General features: G+C 43.5%; 1 protein-coding gene across 3 annotated transcripts in view; it reads right to left on the reverse strand.

The window, feature by feature from the left end:
* fam184aa (family with sequence similarity 184 member Aa) overlaps positions 1–23156 on the reverse strand; it is a 40864-nt gene that overhangs the window by 6104 nt on the left and 11604 nt on the right. For 2 of the 3 annotated variants that reach the window (XM_071464264.1, XM_071464261.1), the window contains 18 exons: positions 22944–23117; positions 22429–22590; positions 21723–21858; positions 20807–20988; positions 20532–20717; positions 16481–16603; positions 16215–16376; positions 13800–13921; positions 13304–13454; positions 7502–7616; positions 6712–6809; positions 5720–5873; positions 4880–5007; positions 4549–4733; positions 3170–3316; positions 2934–3063; positions 2314–2418; positions 1065–1190 (listed from right to left, as the gene is read on the reverse strand). In XM_071464264.1, the coding sequence (XP_071320365.1) occupies positions 1065–1190; positions 2314–2418; positions 2934–3063; positions 3170–3316; positions 4549–4733; positions 4880–5007; positions 5720–5873; positions 6712–6809; positions 7502–7616; positions 13304–13454; positions 13800–13921; positions 16215–16376; positions 16481–16603; positions 20532–20717; positions 20807–20988; positions 21723–21858; positions 22429–22590; positions 22944–23117 (2586 nt within the window). The remainder of the gene's footprint in view (positions 1–1064; positions 1191–2313; positions 2419–2933; positions 3064–3169; positions 3317–4548; positions 4734–4879; positions 5008–5719; positions 5874–6711; positions 6810–7501; positions 7617–13303; positions 13455–13799; positions 13922–16214; positions 16377–16480; positions 16604–20531; positions 20718–20806; positions 20989–21722; positions 21859–22428; positions 22591–22943; positions 23118–23156) is intronic. The other variant, XM_071464263.1, reaches the window with a different exon arrangement.

Genomic DNA, 23156 nt, shown 5'->3' on the forward strand with positions numbered 1-23156 from the left:
GCAAAAATGAGATGTTAAAGCATAATGGATCAAAAAGGGATTATGTCTTCATTATTTTTCTCTGCTGACCCTGAACTAATGGAGGACTGCAGCGTTCTGTGAAATGAATAGATCAATTTGGTGCTCAGCACTGGCTGAGGCCTAAATTAAAATCCCATGAACAAAATTAAGGCCTTTAAATCCCACATGGCGCTTAGAGTTTAGTTTTGTCTCACACTTCAACATTGGGTAAGATCAAAACAAAAGAAACTAAAAAACAGACCAGCTAGGTTTTAGAGATGCTTCTCAGCATCTCACTGAAAATGTGGTGAACATAACCACACCTCTGTCCAGCTGTGACGCTGCTTTTCTTTCCTCCACATGCTGATCACAGGAGTGTCATGAGGTGGTTGGTGTTTTTTTTTCTGCGGGAGCCACTCAATGTGTTTGCACAGTAGCTTTCATTGTCAGTGCCGCGGCCTGCGATTCTCACGGAGGACGTCAAACATCGTCAGTTTGTTTGGCTGCACTGTAAACCGACAGACAGTATTTCTGATAAAGGGGGTGCTCAGCGAGTGTTTACTGCCCCCTGAATTCTGGGATGAGAAGCATTAACCATAAGAGATTCCTTGAGAAAAATTTCAGGTGAATGGTGCATTTACAGGCACGTCTGTAACTGTTATCCACTGATGTCTGTCTATGTTAACTAAGGGGTGGGGTGAGAGATACAGGCAGTGGGGGCAGCAAACATCAAGTAACTCACTCCCTGAATTAGGTGAAGTGAAAGTGAACTGAGGGCAGCAGTGAGAAGCAAGTCACATAAGTTCTCACCTCCTAAAGCTTTGTTGGCCCTGATGCTGCACCAGGGGTTCCTGAGGATGAGGAGCATGAGGAAGAGCAAGGCTTGGCATGGGATGATGTGGAGGATGAGGAGAAGAAGGAGGAGGAGGAGGAAGAGGAGGAGGATGCTGAGGAAAAGGAGAAGGAGGAAGAGAGCTGAACAGTGGCAGGGCTTTCCTAAGTCGGGGGAGGGACCGCTGGGGAAGGGGGGGGAGAGGAGGTGCAAAGCTTCCTCCTGATCCTACCTCCTCCACCTCCTGTCCCTCCTCTTCCTGTCCTTCATGACTCATGGTGGGAGGGCTGACGAATCGGAGAGCTGACTGGCTAGGAAAGCTGGCGAAGCGGTGATCTGATTGGCTGCCTGTTTTTAACTACAGACACACACAGAGAGGCAGGTTGGGGGAAGGTGTTTAAGGATTTCAGGGATATATTAAATGATCTCTATATCAGCTGTTTAGAAACTGTTAACCTTGTAAGTCTTGAAAGTTAGAAGTGACATTAGGTTGATGGAAACTGTAAGAAACAGCCAAAAAAAAACAACTTTTCTTTGGACTGGACTTTGCGAGTAAATCGTCTTAACTGCAGTCAGCAGGAATAAAAACTCTAGTCCAGGACCTAGAATGATTCTCATTGTCCCGATAGGATCTGTCGTCACTGTCTGCCACTGTGGGTTTCATAAAACCATCACTAAGAGTCACCAAAGTCAGACTTTCTCTAATCCTACACATTGGAGCTTAAAGGTGTAAGTGAGGGAATCAAGGACGCGTAAGTTATCTAATACCAAGAACCTACAGAGAGGAGGAGGAGGAGGAGGACGAGGTGGAGGAGGAGGAGGAGGAGAGGATCGACGTTATGATGCTGAAATCAAGCGTTTCTGTTTCTGAATGGCTCCATTAGCAGGACGTTTGAGAGCTGATGAGCAGCTTTGTCTTCGTGAAAAACTTGACATAAGACGGTTTCGTGTTCACACACGCAGCAGCTTTTCAGGATGAATGGGGTGATTTTGTCGGTGATTCCGAGCGCTCAAACAATCGGCTCAATCCAAAGTAAGAATCATTAAAAAAAAAAAAAAGAAAGTGTGCGGCCGAGGAGTGTTTGAGCTGAATGCGGTGCAATGACAATACAGCGTGTTTTAGTTGTCCTTGTCCCTCACTGCACGGTTTATAGCTTTGATATGGACAAATATACAGTACAATGTAGATTACTATCACAGCTACCTCTATTACATCTAATAATGATCAATTACTTTATTGGCAGCTGTACATGAATGTCACTTCATATTATCATATATCACAAACTGGGTAGTGTGTGATGTGAAAGTCCAGTGCATGCATCATGAACTACAAGTGTGGGGTTTCGCAATAAAACACTCAGTCACTCTGAGAGCACACAGTGTTTGTGGGATGGGGGCTGATGATGTCACAAACACCCACAGGATCCTCCATACCCAAGCCTTTCTCTCTGACAGGGAGGTTTAGTGATGACACCACTCACCTTGATGAGAGGGTTGATGACACCGACATTGGCACTGGAGTTAAACACCTTGTTGAAGCCCGTCTCTCTGTTGACCAGCTCCAACTGGTAAAACTTCTTGTCATCCTATAAAAAAAAATATTTTTTTTTTACATTTTAAAAAGACAGCGTGTTAAAGTGATACTCCACCCAAAATACACCCAGGTCTTCAGGGCATCTAACTCTCCCCCTGTGCCTGCTGAAAACGTCTTCATGGTTTCCCCAGGATCAGAACATTTTAAACATGCATGATGCTGGTTAGACGTGTGTTTGTTATTAAAAAGACGGCATATGCCGCTGATTTTATGTTTTTTTTCCCACTTTCATCACAGCTTTAAAATCACATCATGGTGCATTGTGGATTATTTCGTTTACAGAGTTGCAGAGTAGCAGACAATGTGTGTAAAGGGCTCGAAAATCAACCAGAGAATCCTCGACCACTTGCAGAATTCAAAGCCACATTGTGGACTAAGGTGTAAGATGCTGCAGGAATGAGTTGGATTTATGGATTTCTGTGGATGTTGCAATTTTTTTTTTTTTTTTTTTTTGCTCCATTGTTTCAACTGTCACAATATCCAGTATCCTTAAAGCAGGTGCCGTACCGGTCTACTCACCACCAGCTTCTTGACCAGACCTTCTCTCTCTGTCACCATCTCTCTGAGCTCTGCTATAAGATGCAGGTCCTCTGGTCGACTTTCTCTGTTCCTTAACTTCTCCTCTGTCCCCTCCAACCTGGACACGCAGACACGACACACATTAGGTACATAAACTCAAGTGTATTACAAATGTGTAAAAATGTTGAACGTGTGGCAGCCACAAGAGTATTTCAGTGACTTACAGTATTTGCAGAGCAGAAATCTTGTCTTTGAGGACCTCCTGGGCCTTGTTGAAGTCAGCCAGCATGATCTGTGTTTCTCTGTGATGGACGGCACTTAGCTCCCCCATCTCCCTCTCGTGTCTCTTTGTAAGGTCTTGTTCATGGGCCCTGCGGGACAGAAAGACAAGACCCAACCACGATTCAAACATAACCCCAACATGTTGTGTGTGCTGGATGCTTTTTTCCGTCGCACAGCATCTCAAGTGTACACATTAACACTTGTGTGCCTCCAGGGGCTTTTGCTGCACAAGTATCTCATCATGGATATTCCTCCACAAATACATTTAATTTGCTGGTAGGGAGACGTTTGACTGACACCACTTTTTACTAAATTATAGAGGACGACATCAACATGTGCAGCTGCAAGCAAAACTCAGCCGGGACCCAGAGAGCAGAGCTGGTACAGGGGATGTGGGGTCTGTTGTTCATGACGACCGTGTTAAAGCCAAAGTCTGAATTTATCTAAGTGCAAGGAAGTGATGAGGAGTGTGCTGCACTTCCTTTAAGAAAACAATATTAATCTTAGCTTAGCTTGCAGTTACAAAGAGCTATTTATCAAACACTGGATTGTGTTATTGTCTGTTTTCCCATTCATTTCAATGGAGTCCGTGCTTTTGAAGTATTTGGGCGCAATGATTTTGCACGTTGCAAACCATCAAAAAAAGGGCATTAAAGTGTTTTGCACATCAACGTCAGGTTGCCAGTCATGAGCAGTGACTGTCAGCCTCTGTCAAAGTGATGTCGTGTTTTATCTCAGCCTACAATCACAACAGAGTTTGAAACCCATCTGCTTTTACCTGACAGGGACAGTTTACTGAAAAATACTACTGAGCTGCATTATGGGTAGTGTAGGATCTGTGTTGTTGGGGCTCAACCCATATTAGGGATGAAAAATCTGTCTGTTTTGAGTTCCTTGACATTATGGAAGTGCAATACTAAATAGCTGAAAGTACTAAAGTACCCCTTTAAGACCATGAATGCTAATTGTATGTTGTCATAAGATATACAGCGAGGTCCAGAGGTCTGAGACCACTCTCCCATTCACTTGAATGTGAACAGCTGATCAGAAACCGAGCAGAAACTCACTACTGAGATGAATTTGAAAGCACCAACACTTCCCAAGATGCTGCTTTTAATCATAAGCTGTTCGGATGGTTATTCCCATATGACACGGGGGCAGGATTAGTTGTCTGAAAACTGGGTCAGTTACTGTTGAGTCACAGTTTTCTTCTGCCCCCTCAATGATAATAACAAAAATGGGAATGTCTCATATAAGAAATTCTCACAGATAATTTAGAAATCATGTTCAGCTCTGAACTGTCTGTTGAGCCATTCTCTACCTGATCTGATGGTTGGCTTCACTGCGGACCCGCAGCACCTCTTTGCCCTTCAGCTCCAGCTCTCTGGTCAGAGTGTCAATGGTCTCGTTCAGAGAGTGGATCTCATGGTCCAGATCGGTGACGCGGTTGCTACGGGAACACACCTCTGACTGCAGGTCTGCGAGGCGGACCAGGAGCTCTTGTTCCTGGAAAATATACACGTACGGTGTAGCACATTAGGAGAGAAAAGCACAAAAACAATCAGGTGTTAGGAGATGCTAGTGTGGATGACTGTGGCCACAAACAGACACAACAAAAGAACAGAGAAGAAAGCAGACACCGTCACAGTTACCTGCTGGTGGCTGTGCTCCATAGCGTTCTCTAGTTCCCGTTTGGCGGCACTGTTTTCTTTCAGGTGAATCTGCTTTAGATGCTCGATGGCTGTAGCGTGGAGGTGGTTCAGCTCTGCGCGAAGGGAGGCTGCCGGACAGAGACACGGGAGTTAAAGGGAGGAAATATCTGCACATGAGCATCACAATCGCACCATCTGTAGAGACATCATCATCTGTGAGAAGAAATACGACGGTTTGATATAAACTTAATGACTGTGTGTATCATTAATGATGTACGATACATCCTCTTTGTCCCTTGGGATTCCTTTCCCACCACAAGTCGAGCTTTTTTATCATGAGTGCCTTTTAAACCTCTTAAATTTCAGAGATTTAATCTCAAGGTTGGCTTAATATCAGAGGCAAGTGCAACCATCTCTTTTGTGATATAATTTAAAATAAAGTTCAGACTTGACATCTTGTATCTTGTTCACAGATCACAGGAAGCTGATGTGTCGTTTCTTGGCTTCCAGTGCAATTAAATCCAAGGAACATGTTTTTTAAAAAACTTCACACTGACACAAGAACCAGCTGATTTGATCCCATTACCAAACACAGTTCCTAATAGGCTCTTTTATAATCCAACCCCTGAATGCAAAGGCTTTGTAGATATACTCATCACCTCTTCTTCACAGCTGGTAGCCACATAACCACCATGGGTAGAAACATCTTCGCTAAGCGCTATAAAAAAATCGTTCCTGTAATTTGAAACCGTGCCACAGGGAAAGAGGTTGTCTGAGCCAACATGGCTACAAACACAAAAAAAAAGTCAAAGGTAAGTTTTCATGTGTGTTATCATTTACCCAGCTTTGCTTTCCCCTCGTCCTCCAGCTCAAATCGCAGCGTCTGCAGCTCCTGGTCTGACTGCTGTCTCAGGATATCTAGGGTCCTCCTGTGAGCCTCCTTCAGAGCATGGACCTCCTCCCTCTGCTCCTGCTTCAGACGCTCCTCCAGGGCCTGGAGGATGGCGAGAGAGGAGAGAGGAAAGGATCGAGATGATGTGTAATACCTCGCATCAAAAATACATTTCCCTGAGTGTCAACAGTGAAACATCATTACTGCTGCCTGCAACGATGACCCGACATATAATAAACTATGAACTATTTCAGAGCTGGCTGAAGCAAAGCATTTTCAAAAGCTGTTGGCAAAAAACACCGCAGCTGTGTCCCAGTTCCGCACCGACTCTACGCAGGTTCTGAGTCTGCATAAAGTCACAGAAGATGCTTTGACTGCTTTATGAATCTTTCACCCCCAGTTAAGTCTGCAGCAGGAATAAGGGCCATTAAATTAAGACTATCAACATTAAAACAACCGAAACAGTTTTTTCTCTTAGTCTTTGTTGTGATACTTACTGCCCCTCTGCATATGTACACAAAGAAATAATTAAAGTGTGCCATAGAAGAAACTGCAACACTGATGACTGCGCTCTCTAAACTGTGGGAGAAGGAAATGACTTCAGGATAATGTCATTAAATACAGAACACCAGGGCGACAAATAATTGTACAGTCCTCATACTGAGGAGCTGAAACGCAATTTAAAAGGACAAAATACTCCAATACTATAATTCAATTCACTTGCTTAAAGTATATAAACATGAAAGATGTTACTGTTTCTTTTAATAATATTTTAACATTAGCTTGCTTTTTTGTAAATGTTGCTGTACAGATCATCATGTTTCCCTGCAAGAACCAGTAACGTCAGACAACATTACCGGCAGAAACATGATGTTAAATCCCAAGCTTAAGAATGTACACCTACATGCATGCTTTCTTTGTACGTGTGTGTGTGTGTTACCCTGATCTGGTGCTGTCTGGCCTCCTCCATGGTGCTGAGGGCGCAGCAGTGAGCCTCTTGTAATCGATGCTCTCTCCTCTGATGCTCTCTCTGCATCTCTGCAAACACACATGCACGTACACACACACACACACGGAGACGTGAACATGCACGTTTCCATTCTGACTGACGACATGATAATCTGTTCATGCAGAGGCGCCAGGCGCGCTGCTGAACACAGCGTGAAGAGAGACGCGGCTGCTGGACTTTGTTTTCAAACTTTATTTTACTCACACAGGTGGCGTGATTTTCTGTTCCAACACACTGCGCTTTCCTGCACCACACTGCTCAAACAAAGGCAGGTCTGAGAGAAACAGCGATTTGAGCCCGTGCTGTGTGCGCATCCATCATCGCATTTCAAACAACAGCACAGAGTTCTTTCCTTTGCTTACACATTGGAGATGCGCCCTATTAACAGCCCACCGACTGCAGCTCTGACACCTCACTGTGGCTGCAAACCCCCGAGAATGAAAACAACCATGCTCTGCTTCATCAGCACAGCAATGTTGGAGACACAGAAGCTTTACAATGAAATCCACCACAGCTGAATGCTTATAATGCGAAGCAGCAGTGGGAGATGTTTGCAAGGAGATGCATCATGTCCTGTGACTCCTACTGAAGAACTGCCGATAGATAATATCAAAAATAGGGAATGAAATATGCAAGTCTTGATGAATATATCTTAAGGGTTGCTGCTTGCAGCTGCAGCTGCCCCCTTGGAAAAGAAAAAAAAGGGCAGAGCTCAGCTTACCTTTGAGCTGTTGGCTCAGCAGCTCTCTCTCCTGGTTGAACTGAGACTGCAGCTGCTGGAGAGCCGACTGCGACTGAGACAGCTGCAGCTCCAGGGACTGTTTCAACAGAGAGATCTGGATGGGGAGAGAGAGAGAGAGGGAGAGAGACACAGGAGAAAGGAAGACAAGGTGCGGGAAAGATAATAATTACTGGTGTTGACACTGAAGGGCAAAACAGCCACCAGGCTTGTTTCAGACTGTGCAGAGATGGACTGATGGATAGATAATAAAGGGGAAATGTGAGCAGGTCAGTGTGCCTTCGACTTAAGTATAAAAACTGTAATTACATACCGGGCTGCAGTGATAATATGGTGCAGCTTCAAGTGGCTTTCTATCTCCTACTGTGCAGCAAAATCACATTTAATATCTTCTTTAGTGCCGTTTAAGAAATATGTATCTCCAGGAAATGAGCAACACACTTGACCTACGGCACTCATTTAATTAGGTCAATATTAAAAGCATAATCACTCTTTCTTTATATTTCCTCCTGCGTCACGCTTCCTTCATTCTCTCATCCTCATATGAGATCGGACTGTTTTGACTTTAGAGAGACAGACGAGATTTTCTGACAAGCCTTCGTTGGGTGCAGATGTCGACGCGTGGACATAAGCCAGACGCTGAGAGCTGCAGCCGCAGATTTTTCGCCGCTCGTCCCAATGAGCCGACAGCTTGTCAGACAACGAGCCACAGCACACAGGGCCAAACAACATAGAGCCAACTAGCGTAAGCTCCATCAGAGTGCACAAAACAGTTTTGTTTTGGGGAGATATTGGAACTATTAGAGGCCTAAGTGGCTGTGAATGGCAGAGCTCTCTCAGACAGGCGGCTCTAGTCCTCCACACGCCACTCTTCCTCAAGCTCCACTGGTTAAATCCCCTGCAGGATTTAGTGCTATAGGAGTACTACATTAGCGACTGTAAGGTAAGATGGATTTAAAATGAGAGGATGAGGAGCAGGGCCGGGATGAAGTTTCCGGGGTTCTAGACTGGATGTGGATTTAAAAAGACAGGCAGATGACCTGTAGAGTTTATCCTCCCTTCCTGTGTCCACTGCTTAATGATTCTTACATTCACAGAAAAATAACTAGAACAACCTGAAGTGAATGTGTCTAACCCCCCAACGCCTTCATTAAACACACTTTCATATGCACACAAACACACACCAGCAGCCGTCTGGGACCAAAACCTTATAATGAAAATATCTTAATGAAAAATAAGCCATTTCAGATAACGATGGCACAAAACAACTCAGACCCTACATTAAGTTGTGGACTTTCATATCCTGTAAATAAATCATTTCTATTCCACTTAAGCAGCACATGTAATTGCCAGGCCCTGTCCGTCAAGCGAACGAGGCTGGTGCTCCATTTGACCGAGTATTGACAGACACAAAAGGCCTAATTTCTGATGGCATAGCTGAATTTTAGATTTTTCTTGGAAAAGGCTGAAAAAAAAAAATCTGGATTAATTTGGACGTGCTGATGCTTCTTGTGCTTTCTGGTCAGTCATTCGAAAACAGATGAAGGGAGAAATGCCCACAATCAATTCTGAAGAAGGAGAAAGTCGGCAGGGGCTCTTCTCTGATTGAGTTTTTACTTTGAACCGTAAATTCTGTAATTTCCCATTGGGATTAATAAAGAACTCTATCTAAATTTAGGGTGAAATTACCTGTATTTTAACTGCTCACCACACAGTCATGCCATATTCACCACTCTGCTGCTCTGAGCTTCTCGGTTTTCCCTCACCAGTTTGTTATAATTGCATCTACTTTGCCGTTTTGTTTGTCTTTTTTTTTTTTTAAGATGCTGCCAATGAAACTCAGCACTTCTTTCCAACTCATCCTTAACTACTGCAGTAAATTGAAACAATTAATACACTGCAAATGTTGCACAGGAACAGGAAAGCAAGAGAATATCCCAGTTCAGCCATGTGAAGGATATTTCTTTGACAGCAGCTTAACACTGATCAAAAGAACAGCAAAGTAGAGTGGAATTAATAAATGAAAAGAGTGTTTCTGTTGAAAAATAGAAACTAGTGCTGTGGAAATGTACATTAACAAGTATCAGGGAGTTAAACAGCAGCAGGTACAACAACAGGGAGACTCACACTCCCTGACAAAACTTAAAACCGGAGGATATTTGAGAATTTAAAATACAAGACAACAGATCATTTCAACAAACTAGCTCCAGTCGACAGCTCAGCCATCTGAGACCGGCTGCTGTTACTTTGACAGCTGCTAGTCTCAATCATGGATCATGTGTTAACAGCATCGACTGGCTGACACTTGAAATGTGAAGTGACGTGACGGGAGTGTGAGTCTCTCCCTGCAGTGGTGCTGTATGTGGGTCAATACAGTCCAGATAACTACAGTAATACCTTTGTCATTTTGTCTTCACTGTAACCTGAGACAGGAGAACAGCTCATCTACACTAGACACGTTTCTGTGTTTGAATGTGCTGTGAATACTTATGAACACACACACGCACATACATGATCATTTATATTCTGTTCATGAACGCACACCAGTAATAAGGTACAATGTGTGTGTGTGTGCATACGGTGCAGCCATGATAAGAGCTGCTGGAATTCTTCCTCTTCTGTAAGGACCGTCAGTGCCGGGAATTTCCTTTTCATTATTAATTGCTTTAATAATACAGTCGACATCTCACAACGCCAATCCGAGTCATCTGATTATGAACTGGTTTCTATCTGTGCAGTAGTTTTGAATTTAAATATTTGGGTTTGTTCGTGAAAAACGGAGACAGGATGAAGAATCTCTCATCATTAGGGCTTCATATAGACAGTAAATATTCATGTTTGTTTGAGGGAGGAGGATGTATCGTCCCAAGGGCTGCTGATCATTTCCTCAGTTAAGTGTTTGGTCTGTAAAATGTGAGAAAACAGTGACATGTGGTCATCAGAAGAGACCAACGTGACATCGTTAAATGTCTCGTTTTGTTTTGAAAATCCAAAGATATTCAGCTTCATAGTCACATGAAACAAAGAGAAGCAGCAATTGCTCACAAACACACACACACACACACACACACACACACACACAATTTAGAGGGCTGTGTCTTCATGAGAAGAAAAAAGAGCACAATTCACCAAAGCCCTTTGATGAGAAAAAACACACACACACTTGCACACACACAAATACTGCAGAGGCAAACACACACGCACACACACTCAAATACACAAACATGCATATGCACACAGAGTGTAAGCTCCTTAGGTATCTGCTCTGTGACATTGTTTGATGTTTATTTCTATTTTTTTAGCAGCTATTTTAGGGCAGCAACAGTTTCAGGCATTTCAAATTAAAAACACCGAACATTCCAGCTTCTGTTTTAGGAGCATTTGCTGCTTTTCTTTGTTTTACATGACAGTAAATCTGTAACTTGTGGGTTCTGGATTTTGAGCGTTGGGAAACTGAGGAAGGATTTGTCGCTATTTTCTGACTTCGTAGACGAAACGATGGATCAATTCGTTGAGAAAATAATCTAATTGATTAGCATCTGACCCTCTGACCTGATAAGTGGGTTTCACCCTTAAATTAAGGACATAACTAAGGTGGGATTTCTCTACAATAAACTGAAATATTCAGAAAACAGCAGGAGAATTATTAAAAAATTGGGGGATTTAGCTAAAAGATAATAATTCTCTTGCGTGACTGTGTAAAACAACAAATAACAATTTCCTACATAGTCACACTCTTCATTTAAGCATGCAGCGATTTGTCGTGAGCTGCTTTTGTCACGATTTTGGGTTAGGGGGGGCGTCAGAAAAAGGCTGCCAAGCTGGCATTGGCGGTTGCTGGCTCCAGCTTGTCAGAGAATATTTATCAGAGGCCACCGGCGTCTTGGCAAAATCAGGCCGAACCTCTTTGAGGTTTCAGTTGTGACTCAGCTGAGCTCTGAATTACCCAGAGGCCGTATGCTCACCACGGTCAGCTACATGAGGAGAAGCAGACAAGCGGCTGCTGCAGAGCTTTAATTCTGACCTTCTGCTAATTTCTAGATTCTTCAGTAACTGTTGCTATAAGGAGAAGAAACACTCGGAGCTTCTTCTTCTTCAGTGTGTGTGTGTGTGTGTGTGTGTGTGTGTGTGTGTGTGTGTGTATAATGCCGCACACATGTATGCAGGTGTAGTGGACACACACTCAGTGAGAGAGAGGAAAGTGAGTGTGTGAGAGTGTGTGTGATATGCAGTTGTGTTTCTCCTCCTCTGGACATTTTGCTCCAGGCTTCACCACCAAGTGCAGCTGTCAATCAAAGTGATTCCCAAAGTGGGTGGGTGGGGTTAAAGGTCAGGACTGGGGGTGCCCTCGTTTCTATGAAACTCACAGAATAGACTAAATTTGTGTTGGATTCATCTTTTTTTTTGTAGGGCTGAATATGCAAAAAAAATCATATTGAGATGATTTTTGACAGATATTTGAATTTCATTTTCACTGAAAAAATGTAAAAATGATGATAATGTGATTTTTGAATTTGAATGACGTGTAGGCCAGGGTATCTCTATAGCCCCACTATGCATTTATATTAGATGTAGTGAGTATGCAGTCCCACATTTAGCTTTATCAAACAAAATGCAAATTTTGATATTGAACTTGGTTATATTGTGATTTAATCTTATTTAATTTGATTTTTATTAATTGTACAGCCCTAGTTTAAAGAACTAAATAGTCACCACTGCACAAGAGTAAAACATATATAAAAGATCATCTATATCACCTTCTACAGCCAGATACTGTAGGTGCATGTAACAGACTGTGCACCGTGTTGTGACTGATGCTGTAGCTGCTGGATGACGTGTGTTGAGTACAGAATGAGGGAGAAAACTAGCAGCAAACTGTCTACATTTCGTTTGGTGAAGCCCTTTAAAAAGGGGACATACTGTAGATTATCCAGACTGATCGGTGTTTCCCTTTTCTTGGTGCCAGCCTTGCTGTTGCGCGCTGGCACCAGCCGGTCACAGAAGCTCCAGTTTTCTCTGTAACAGGCTGTTTATCCTCCCTGGCATTTTGTACTTGGGATTTTACATCATTTCATTCAATAGTTTCACCGAGGAGGGTAGAAAAAGCTCATCAGCCGAGTCACTGACAGGAGAACAGGCTTACTGTTGTCAATGGTGCAAATTTGTGGCTCAAGTTCATAAAAGTTGAATCCAAGCTGTCAAAATTGTCAGGATTGACTTTGAAATGATTGGTCTGATTTCACTTTCGTTTCATGTTTTCTTCAGCAGCGACAGGAGCATCTGTGCCACTGTCATTTCCAGTTCTTACTGCAGCAGACAGCAGTGACGAGGAGCGGCTGATTTAACCGCTGTGATACTGATTAAAGGAAAAATATGAATCTGAGAGTTGTTATTTCTTTAAGTTGACTCATGACAAACTGTGTCACTATTTTGTTCTAATCCTGCCTTCAAAGCTCTGATTGGCCCTGTTGATTTTCAAATTAAGAGCTCATATCTTAAAGGCAATACAAACTCATCTGCTGGAAGGTATTAGTGGTATTAGAGGGAGTATTACTTCATTACTGATAAAGATGATCTTGCTGCCTATTTCCTCCTGTTGGCTCTTCATGTATCCAGAAGATATTTCAACAACTTATCTGCTGCTTAAAGGACAAACAAACGACAAACTAAAACTCGGGATATGCAGAGATTCACGAGCAGAAACGCGTTGAAATAAATAAATGCATCGCTGTTAGATTCGCTTCGTTGAAATGTGTGTTTGTGTTAGTAAGTCGGAGTGTTTACCTGCTCCAGCAGGTCCTCCACCTTCCTCTGCCAGCCCTCTCTTGCCGCCATCATCTCCAGCTCTTTCTGCTGGGAGAGCTGAGTCAGCGCTGCCTGCTTGTCTGCTTCATACTCCTCGGTCAACTCCTCCTTCAACAAGCGCACTTCTTCCCTACAGACAGGCAGAGTTTGGTAGAATTATTCTTAATTGTGTAATTGTGTATAATTAATTGTCCTGCTAAGGGATATCTGTAAATATTGTATGTCTCTATAAACTTGCTTCCAACTGCTCATTTCCTATTCGTTCTTATTAATAACCATGAGCGCTTTGGAAGAACGAGCCGAGTTGTCACACTAATAACAAGTGTGACTGTGAAGGGGAGGGGGCGAGAGATGACAGAGATGAATGAGAGAACAAATGGAAAGAGCAAAACACGGGAAAGCGAGCCTGACAGGCTGACAGCGAGTGGATGAGGACAGAGGAGGGAGTTTTTTTATTGTTTTTTTTTTTTTTTACCGCAGAGCATCTCTCCATTTCTGGTCCAAGTCGTCTGCCATCTTGTCCATCTTCTGTTTCTCCTCTGTCCTGATGGACATCACTCTGGCCTCGTGCTGCTGTTTCTGGGTCTCGATCTCCTCCTGCAAACACAAACAGGCACACAAATCTAAGCCAAAATACCCTGTTACTCCACCCAAACTCAAGACCTACCTTTTTAATCTGTCTTTTAATATATTTTAGCCTGTTTTACTGGTATGTCCTTTTATTCTATGATTATTTCATGGATTATTTAGCTTTTGATACCCTGCTTTTATTTCTGATTTCACTCTCTTCCAAACATCTCCTCTCTTTTAGCTTTTTATGATTTTATCTTTACTATTTTTTTTTTTTTCACCCCACCTTTTATTTCTGGCTTCACTCACTTCAATACATGTCCTATGTTTTAGTATTTTACTGTTTTTTCTTTATCACTCTATTTTTTATCTTTGCTTTCCAGACTTCACTGTTTCTTCAGTGCACTTTTTGTTACACTGTTCGCATGAAAAGTGCAAAGAAAGTCTGATTGATGGACTGATTGATTGATTGATTGATTGATTGATTGTTATACCATTGCTTGTTTTTGGACTTTTGCCTTCCTTCCACCTTGAAGGCACCAGGATGCTTCATCAAAACTAAAAAGCCATGGAAACCCTTTCCTCCCACACCTTCTTTTGAATCACTACCTTTGAATAACAGTGCGAAAAATCAATTTTTTACTAAAAGCCACAATTTAGGTTGTAATAAAGTGCTCAAATAGTGAAATGGGTTTTCCATTATGTACTTAAAAAGCTCTAATCCCTGGTCAAATAAATTATTGGTGATGAAGATAAAGAGTTTGGCTCTTGGTCTTGAATCCTTAAGAACAACAATACAAAGCTACAAAAGGCAACAGTGTCTCCTCAAATTGCTCTCCCTGACCAGATGCAGCATTTCAATAGCCGGGGGCTGGATGACTCACAATGCCCACCTCCACATCTATTTATAATGCCACAGCTACAGGGGATTTGTAATGTGCTGGTTTCAAGGCAGAAACTAACTTCACCGGGTCAGCTGTTTCCAGCTGCTGAAGAGGCCCCGGGGTCTCTCTGCTGATGAGCTCATTAAAAAACACTAAAGGCTCTCGTGTTCATCTTTGAGGAGAAGTGGCAGAGCAGTTAAATCCAGACGGAACTGTTTACAATGACAGAGATGATCTTGTAGATAACGTCTTACTTTTTGAAAAGGTGCAGATAATTTGGGGGGGGGGGTCCACGCTGGGCTGGATTTCTCTCAAGGCGTGAGAGACACAGAAGAAGAAACACTCGGTGGAGATGAGACACTTTTCACTGCAACTGAGCTTTGCAATTTAATCGCTGAGTCATAAAAACAAGGAATGATATTTCAGCTGAGCATTAATATCAGCACAACATAAATGTAGAAAAGTCATGCTTGAATATCACCAGAGGTGAGGAAGAGGTAAGAACCAGACGAGTCCAGCGCATCACTGTTGACTGACTCTGCTCTGGGTTCTTTCTACCGTCCTTTCAGGATGTGATAAGCTACTCAGGGGTTCACACCCCGCCGCACAATAGCTGGTCTAGATTCACAAGCAGGGCTCGGGCTGTGAATACCAGATTCATTCCTGTGTTAGGCTCGCCTTTTTTTTAACAATCCAAATCCCTTTCTTTTTATAGAGGCCGCCCGGGCTGGTGGGAAAGCAAAGAGCACCACTCAGCGATTCCACATAATTATCACTCCCCACTCAGCCTCTCTGTCCTCTGTCTCTTTTAAAACCCTTCTTTCTGTCTTGTATTAGCCAGTCTTTATTTACTGCAGCTGTATTTTAACTTCATCTGTCTTTAACTCCATGTTTGTGGAGCCGGTTGTGCAGACCTTTATTATTTTGATGATATTATTTTCAATTTTTCAAAGCAGGGCTTTTTCAATTTATTTATGCATCATTATTACCATCACTGAAACCCTTAAAAAATCTTAATATTAAGTAGTTTAGTATAATATATTATAATACTTACAAAAACAATAATAATACATTTCTTATACACACAGACACACACACACACTTCCTGCCTCTCTCTCTTTCTCATCCTCTTTTCAAACACAGGACCACTTCACTCATAATAGCCTCATCATCATTATCTCACAGCTGGCCTTCAGTGCTGCACTTATTTCTCACTCAATGCTCATTTCCTGCCTTCAAAATATTCCTGGTTTTCCTCGGTCCTCTGTGATTTGAGCGGCGAGCCGACTGTGTGATGGACAAACGTACTGCCCGACAAGGCAAAGAATCAAATACCTGAATGCCCTGCTGACTGAAAACAGAGTCACTGGTTGGCAGCCTGAGAGGCCCACCGATCAGCTGATTGATAACCTGCAAATCAAGTGTTTCATCCTCACCTGTAGGTCAGTTAGCAGGTTGCTGGTCTCTCGGACCCGGGCTCGAGTTGCATCCAGTTCTATCTTGAGCTTCTCCTGCGTCTCCTTCAGACAGGTGATCTGCGTCTGAGCTGAGCCCAGGTTCTGCTGCCCCTCCCTCACCAGCTCCTGGAGGTGGGACACCTGTAGAGAGACCACCAGAGGGTTATCACGCCATCGCTCATGAGTCAGTCGGGAAACAGGAGATGAGATCAGCTGTTTTAGGAACTCTTAGCAGGGCTTCGCACCTCCTGATTGGCTATGTTGAGCTTGGCCGAGAGCTCCTCCTTCAAGTTGTCCAGCTGCTGCTGGAGACGGTCTCGCTGCTCCTCCAACGACAGACGCTTGATCTCAAACTCCTGACTCATTTTCTGGAGAGAAGAAGAAGAATGAAATATGATGAAAAGATGAGAAGAGGACAAATTTGGGGGAAAAAAAACCCCATTTACCTGCTGAAAACACAGATTATCAGATCATTATTATGATGAAAGGCTGATGGCCCTTTTGCAGGAACATGAATACAGTTCCTATTGAAATACCCTCAAAGTATAATCTTTAGGAAGCCACTGGACAGTAAATCCCATTTGTGCCTCACTATGGAGCCGTGGCAGCTGTTGAGCGTGAAGCGTGGCTCCTGAATGAAGGAGGCACACGTGAGCTGTCATTTAAACTTAAAAGCAGCCAGTTTCTATAATCCCACAAACCACTGCAGTAAATCCTTCCTGGGCCACTCTGAATTTCTCCTTTTCTCCTCTGTTTATTCTATTTCTCAGTCTCTCTTCTATTCATATTATCTTTGGTGGCTGTATCCTATTATCTTATCATCTACTATCTTTGTGGTAGTGTTGGTTTAGTGGTCAGACTGCATGTACCACTGGATAAACAGCCCGGCCTCCTTCGAGATGTATTTCTGGTGCTCTTTCTTTGCCTTTCGTTTTATTTTACTTCACTTCACAGCTCCTGACATGGATTTAGGGAAGCTGTCCGACAAAACACAGGGTGAACAGAAGCGCAGACAGCTCAGAAAACAAGGGGCTTCACATCTTCCAGCCTGGATGGTCATAATAATACTGCACTATGAAATTTACAGGCTGTTTCTGTCACATACGTTCTTGATCTCCTCCCAAATACTGTAGGCAGCGTGGCAGGGAAAGGAACTCAGCAGCGAAGATTGATTAGGGCCGGAAGCCCCAGCATCTGTCAATATTCGCAAAGTGACACATAAATTTACATTTTCTGTTGTGGTTTTGAATTTCTGGTGACAAGTACCAGTTATCATCATGCATAGTGTATGGACTGTGTGAGCTGCTTGCTGCCTGAGATTCGCTTTACACTGTTAAAAAGACAAAGCTTCATTAGAAGTTCAATAAATGTGTAGCTTTCTGAAGTCAATGCATAACCGTGTAAAAATAATCGCGATCTCAATCTCGATCAAAATAATCGCGATTATGATTTTTGCCATAACCAAGCAGCCCTAATGGAAGCAAACCCATCAGATGAACGGATGAATTCATCCTCATCCACAGCACAGCAGGGAGATCAAAGACACAACGGTTCTACAGCCTCAAGTGTGGTGAGCAGTGAATTCACAAAGCACAAGCTATTTGTAGAATTAGTCATTTTATTCCCTCAGTGTGGAAAGTTAAAAGTAAAAAAAAAAAAAAGATGAAGATGTATAAAGGGAAATTTTCTGTTTCAAAAATGTCTGTCTGTCTACCTCTTCGCCTCATCCTCTGTCTTCCTGCATCCTCTTTAATTTCGCTCCAACATAAAGGCATACATTAATCTAAACACGATGAGGCACAGCACAGCCCCCCCCCCCCCCCCCCTTCCATCCGTTCTCTCCATCGCTCTTTCTTTCAGGGAATCTATAAACACTCACCCACATCCTCACACACACCGCTCTCACTTGGCTTGGAGGCAGGATTTAATGTCAATGAAAATCAGCCAATTAGCAGTCAGCTTCAAACAGCAGTGAAAGTCTGAGCTCAGTAGGGGGGGGGGTGTTATGAAAGAAGATATGGGAAGAAACAGGGAGAGAACATGAAGTTCAACATTATCTAAAACTCATAAAAAGTCATTTCAGAGGTAGAGACAGACAAACGGCTGGAAGTTTAAAGGAAGAGTCTGTAACTTTGGAGACAAAGTGATGCGAGTTGCTCTGTGGTGGTTGCACGTCGCGCTGCCTTCATGTCTCCGAGCTTCACTCTGACTGGACGTCAACAGCTTCCAGTAAGAATGAGACTCTTAATGTTTGCTGAGTGCAGGTGGAGCCACGCGAGCCTGAGCAAATGGGGCGTAATGTACCGTAAGGGCTGCATCTACCACTCCAAGGTAAAATAATAGTGTTGTTAACCAATCAGATGGAGTGTAGATTTATGTTCTCTGACCTCAAATGGACCAATCAGATAATCATAGTCTGATTGGAACTTGACTGAGATCAATCGTTTTAAGTGGTCTTGGTCTGAGCTTCAAAATGAAATAATCAGTGATCAGAAAAATGGTGAAAGCTGATCAGGAAGCACGCAGGGAGCTACAGGTCAAAAGGAACAGATTCAGGCTAAAATGCGTGTTTTACAGTGTTTTATTTTCATGGTGGTGAGATATTTTTCATTCCAATCTGAGGCTAAAATCCTTCATCCCTCGGAACAGCTGTAATTGAATCTCTGCGGTTTTTGGGTCTAGTTTCACTCCCACGTCGCTGCTCACAGTTTCATCAGCAGATATCAGCCTCATTGTCGACTGACGGTTCACACACGGTGCAGCTGGAACGGGTGCAGCTGCTCCTGGCTTGCATCAGTGCAAGAAGCCCCCTCCACCCTCCTCCCTCCCTCCCTCCCTTCCTCACTCCCCAACTGGAAAATGGTGGCACACGCAGGGATCAAAACAGACCAGCGAAGGCAGAGTAAAAGCCTCCTTGCTGCCTTAAAGCGCTCGTCGTCGGTAATGTAATACTGTTGTGGTTGGTAAATGAATCAGGGTAAATTAATTTAACCTGTGTAATCTGATCTGCCGTTTCTTTGCTCCTTTGGCATCCGGGACATTTGTATTCATTCCACGCGGCCGCTTTGAACTTGAGAGACAGAGGGGATGGAGGACGAGGAGAGAGAAGAGGCAAAACTGGAGGATGGAGGCGAAAAAAAAAAAAAAAGGAGATGACAAAATGACGGACGCAGAGGGAAATACAGGGAGATAGCGATGTTGTTTTCACGCTTTGGTCTTAATGTTGACCTAATTAAATGTGTGCTGTGAGTTGAAGGGCCTGCTCATTTCTTAGAGACACACATGTCTTTAACAACCGTGGGCCCTTGCTCTGAGGAGAATATGTAATGGCTGCACTGTGTGTGTTGTATTGACTGTTTCTATCTGGAAATTGGTGATTTCACTCGTGTTTTATCACCACAGGTTCATTAAGATGTCGACTTTCAGCGGCTTATACAGAAAAATATTAAGGCAAATAATCTCTGACTCTGTTTCCTTTTGCTCTGTTTTAAATGTGTCCAAATATCTGAGAGCAGTCAAACCACAGGAGAGCAGCTCCGGCCAAGCTCGGTTTTTTTTTTTGTTTTTTTTTTTTGCAGTGACACTGACAGAAGGTTTGACGCACTCAGACAGCAGTATGTAAATGTCACATTCAGCCATATGGTAACAGAGAAAGAGCTAAGCAGCACAGTGTTCAACAACAAATGACTCTGGCACACAACATTTATTTAAACCAATCTGTGCATCTGACAAATGTACACACCATCTCCCACAGGAAAGAAATGTAATCATCACTCTTGCCAAATTGAATGACTTGAATGGGATTTTTTTTTTTATCTTTTGATGATTTTCAATCTACATTTTTAGTATGTGTAAAACCACAACTGATTATTGATTAATATCTACAGTTGGGAGTTGATATTGAATTGAAAGGGTGTTTGAAATAAAAAAAAATGCACAATATGATATCAAATAAATGAATATGAACTTCAGAGAAGTTTATTCCCTGATGAGTGAGCACGTATCTTCAAACAAAAGGTTGTTCACAGTATTGACAGACCGTCTATGATCATTATATTTATATCGTTATATTTGGAGAAGAGGGAAGGAAGATTTTTTTTAAGCATCACTTTGTTACAGATTTCTTTTTTTTTTTAACTCTGTGTGGAATTAAAAAATAAAAAAATAAATAATGAATAAACAGTTAATTAATACTAGTGGTATCTATTGTTGCCTGAGATTCCTATTTGTCTGCGAACATAAAAAAATAAAAATGTGTTGTTCCACTGAAGAGAAACCGTGAAACGCTGGACTCACCGTCACGAGGAGTTTCTTCTCCTCCTCTTTCTCCTGCTGCGCCTCCTCCCTCATGGCCTGGTGTTTCTCCTCCATCTCCTCCAGCGCCCTGACCTGCGCCTCCTTGAAGCGAAGCGTCTCCTCCTCGTAGTGCGCTCTGAGCCTGGAGAGCTCCTTCTCGTAGCCCTGGTGCTCCTCACGCAGAGACTGAGGAGGAGAGAAGGGAGTCGGCTTCAAGTGATTTTCTGCGTCTCCTTCAAGGACAGGACAGGAAGTGAAGACGGGCTTCAACGTACCTGTTCCAGTTTGAGCACTTGCTGCTTGTGCTGTTCGTTGGTGGCCTGGCTCTGGTTGAGCAGAGACTCCCTCTCCTCCTCCAGCCTGCCGATCTTCTCCCTCAGCCGACTCTGCTCCTGGTCCAGGTTCCTGATGGTCGCTTCATGGGCCATCTGGGTAGCCTGCAGCGAGCCGATCTGACCTGGGAACAGTCACATCAAACTCTGTCTGTCTGTCGAGGAGGCTCCGCAGTCAGCTGAATCCCCCACGGGCAAACTTTGAAATTTGGCAGTAAAAGCATTATTATTGCTTTAACTTCTGAGGCAACAAACAGAAGGTGAGCTTCCTGATGAGCTCCCCGAAAGTCTTCGCTATTCCAAGGCTCAGAAGAAAGTTTGCGTGACACGTTTATGGAAGGTTTGATGCAAAACATTTTTTTCAGTTTTACAGGAGGCGTTTTTGAGGAGGCTCTGTGTAAATGCAGCGATGCAGAGGGCGTCTGAGGACGTGAGGGGTAGCGCGTGTCCACACAGCTTCAGGAGGAGAAGATAAACAGATTCACCGATCTGCGCGTTGGAAGCTGCTGATGTGCGACATGAGATTAATTTCCTCGTACATCTATTGCGACATGCTCCGCTAATGAAAACAAATGTACGAGCGCGCCAGAGATGTTATCTGCAGTTTGCAAGTGACACCCAACATCTGCGACGCTTCAGGTGCTTCTGGGGAGTTTTTTTTCAAAAACTGTAGGGGGCTAATGCTCTTTAGCTCTCTAGCTGGGGAGCTGACACTCTCTTTAATGGCATGGACACAAAATGTTAAACATAATGCACACAATTAAGAGAATAAGCTCCAGGTTAGCACATAGTGGAATTTCCCTTCAACAGATGTGAAAAACATCTGTGCACAGCACCGGACGGTGTATTAGTGTCTTACTGGCTTTGTGGAGGATTTCAGTCGCCTGCTGTTGAACTCGTTCCCTGCTGCCCTCGAGTTCGTACTCGGTGTCCTTCAGCTGCATCACCCAGATCTCTCCGTCCTGGATGGCTTCTTCCAGCTGCTTGTGCAGGTTCTGCACACACACACACACACACACACACACACACACACACACACACACACACACACACACACACACACACACACACACACAGAGAGAGAAACACACACAGAGACACCTCAATCCAAACAATCCAACATTTGGTATTTTAAAACCCAGTCATCTCTCTCCCACCACAGCCTGGAGTCACATGAATCTATCCAGCTACTCCTGCTCAGCAGATCTGCCTGCAGGACCATCAGTGCACACCACATTACATTTCCCACCACTCGGAGATCCTGGAAAACAGCTTTTTGCCCCGAAGCTTTTACTTTTTGTTTTTGTTTTGAGCGGCTGTTTTTCATCCAATTTAGCCCACTTTCCTACACAAATGTGACCAAAAGAAGACTCTCATACTATTTATGCTCTGTTAACGCAAATACAAGCAGAAGCGGGTAGTTGGTCTGAGCCGCAGTGAGCACTTCTTCCACATGGCTGCAAACAAATCAGTGTTGTCCACACATTTGGTGAGTCAGATGTTCTTATTTTGCTTTTATTCCTTTTACTCCAACAATTAAAGAGAGAAAACCGTCATACACACACCTTGATGGTTCCCTCGGCGTTGGCCAGCGACGTCTGCAGTCTGTTGGTCTTGTCTCGGTTCTCCCTGGCCTCTTCCTGAGCTTTCTGAAGCTCACTCCTCAGCTTGGACAGCGAGCGCTGCAGCGCCGCCTCCTGAGCCTGGAACTCCTTCCGGAGCTCGACCTTCACATGAGCAGAAACATTCGCGTCACAAGCGGCTGCAGGGAGACCACCATCATCATCATCATCATCATCATCATCATCATCATCATCGTCACCGCCTGTGACTGTGTGATACGTCAGTGTTGTGTTTTCAGCTTATCCCGCCGCCCACAACAATATCAATTAATGCTGCTTCATCAAAGAATTGTCTTCATTTTTAACCAACTGGAAGTGTGTGTCTGCTACAGACTGCTGGACCTTCATGCTTTGTGTTGATCATAATGGAAAATAAGATATCGCAGTATTTCTTGAACAGAATGTGGTCACGGGCGTCTTTCTTCTTCTCTTGTGTGAGTCTGGGTTGTGGTTTTTACCTCGGTCCTTTTCCAGGCCAGCAGGTTCTCAGTCGTGAGCTGGTGTGTCCTCCTCATGGCCTCCAGCTCTCTCTCATAATACTCCTGAGCCTTGGCCAGCTTGGCCTCGTACTCCTCCACCAGACGGACCTTATCCTTTGTTAGCTCCTCCACCCTCTCCATCAGTGCCTCCACCTGCACAGAGAGGAGATGGATAAATGCAAAGCGAGTCTT

The sequence above is a fragment of the Trachinotus anak genome, unplaced genomic scaffold (genome assembly GCF_046630095.1).
Source record: "Trachinotus anak isolate AG129_WGS33_773 ecotype Australia unplaced genomic scaffold, CSIRO_AGI_Tana_v1 ptg000026l, whole genome shotgun sequence".
Lineage (NCBI taxonomy): Eukaryota > Metazoa > Chordata > Actinopteri > Carangiformes > Carangidae > Trachinotus > Trachinotus anak.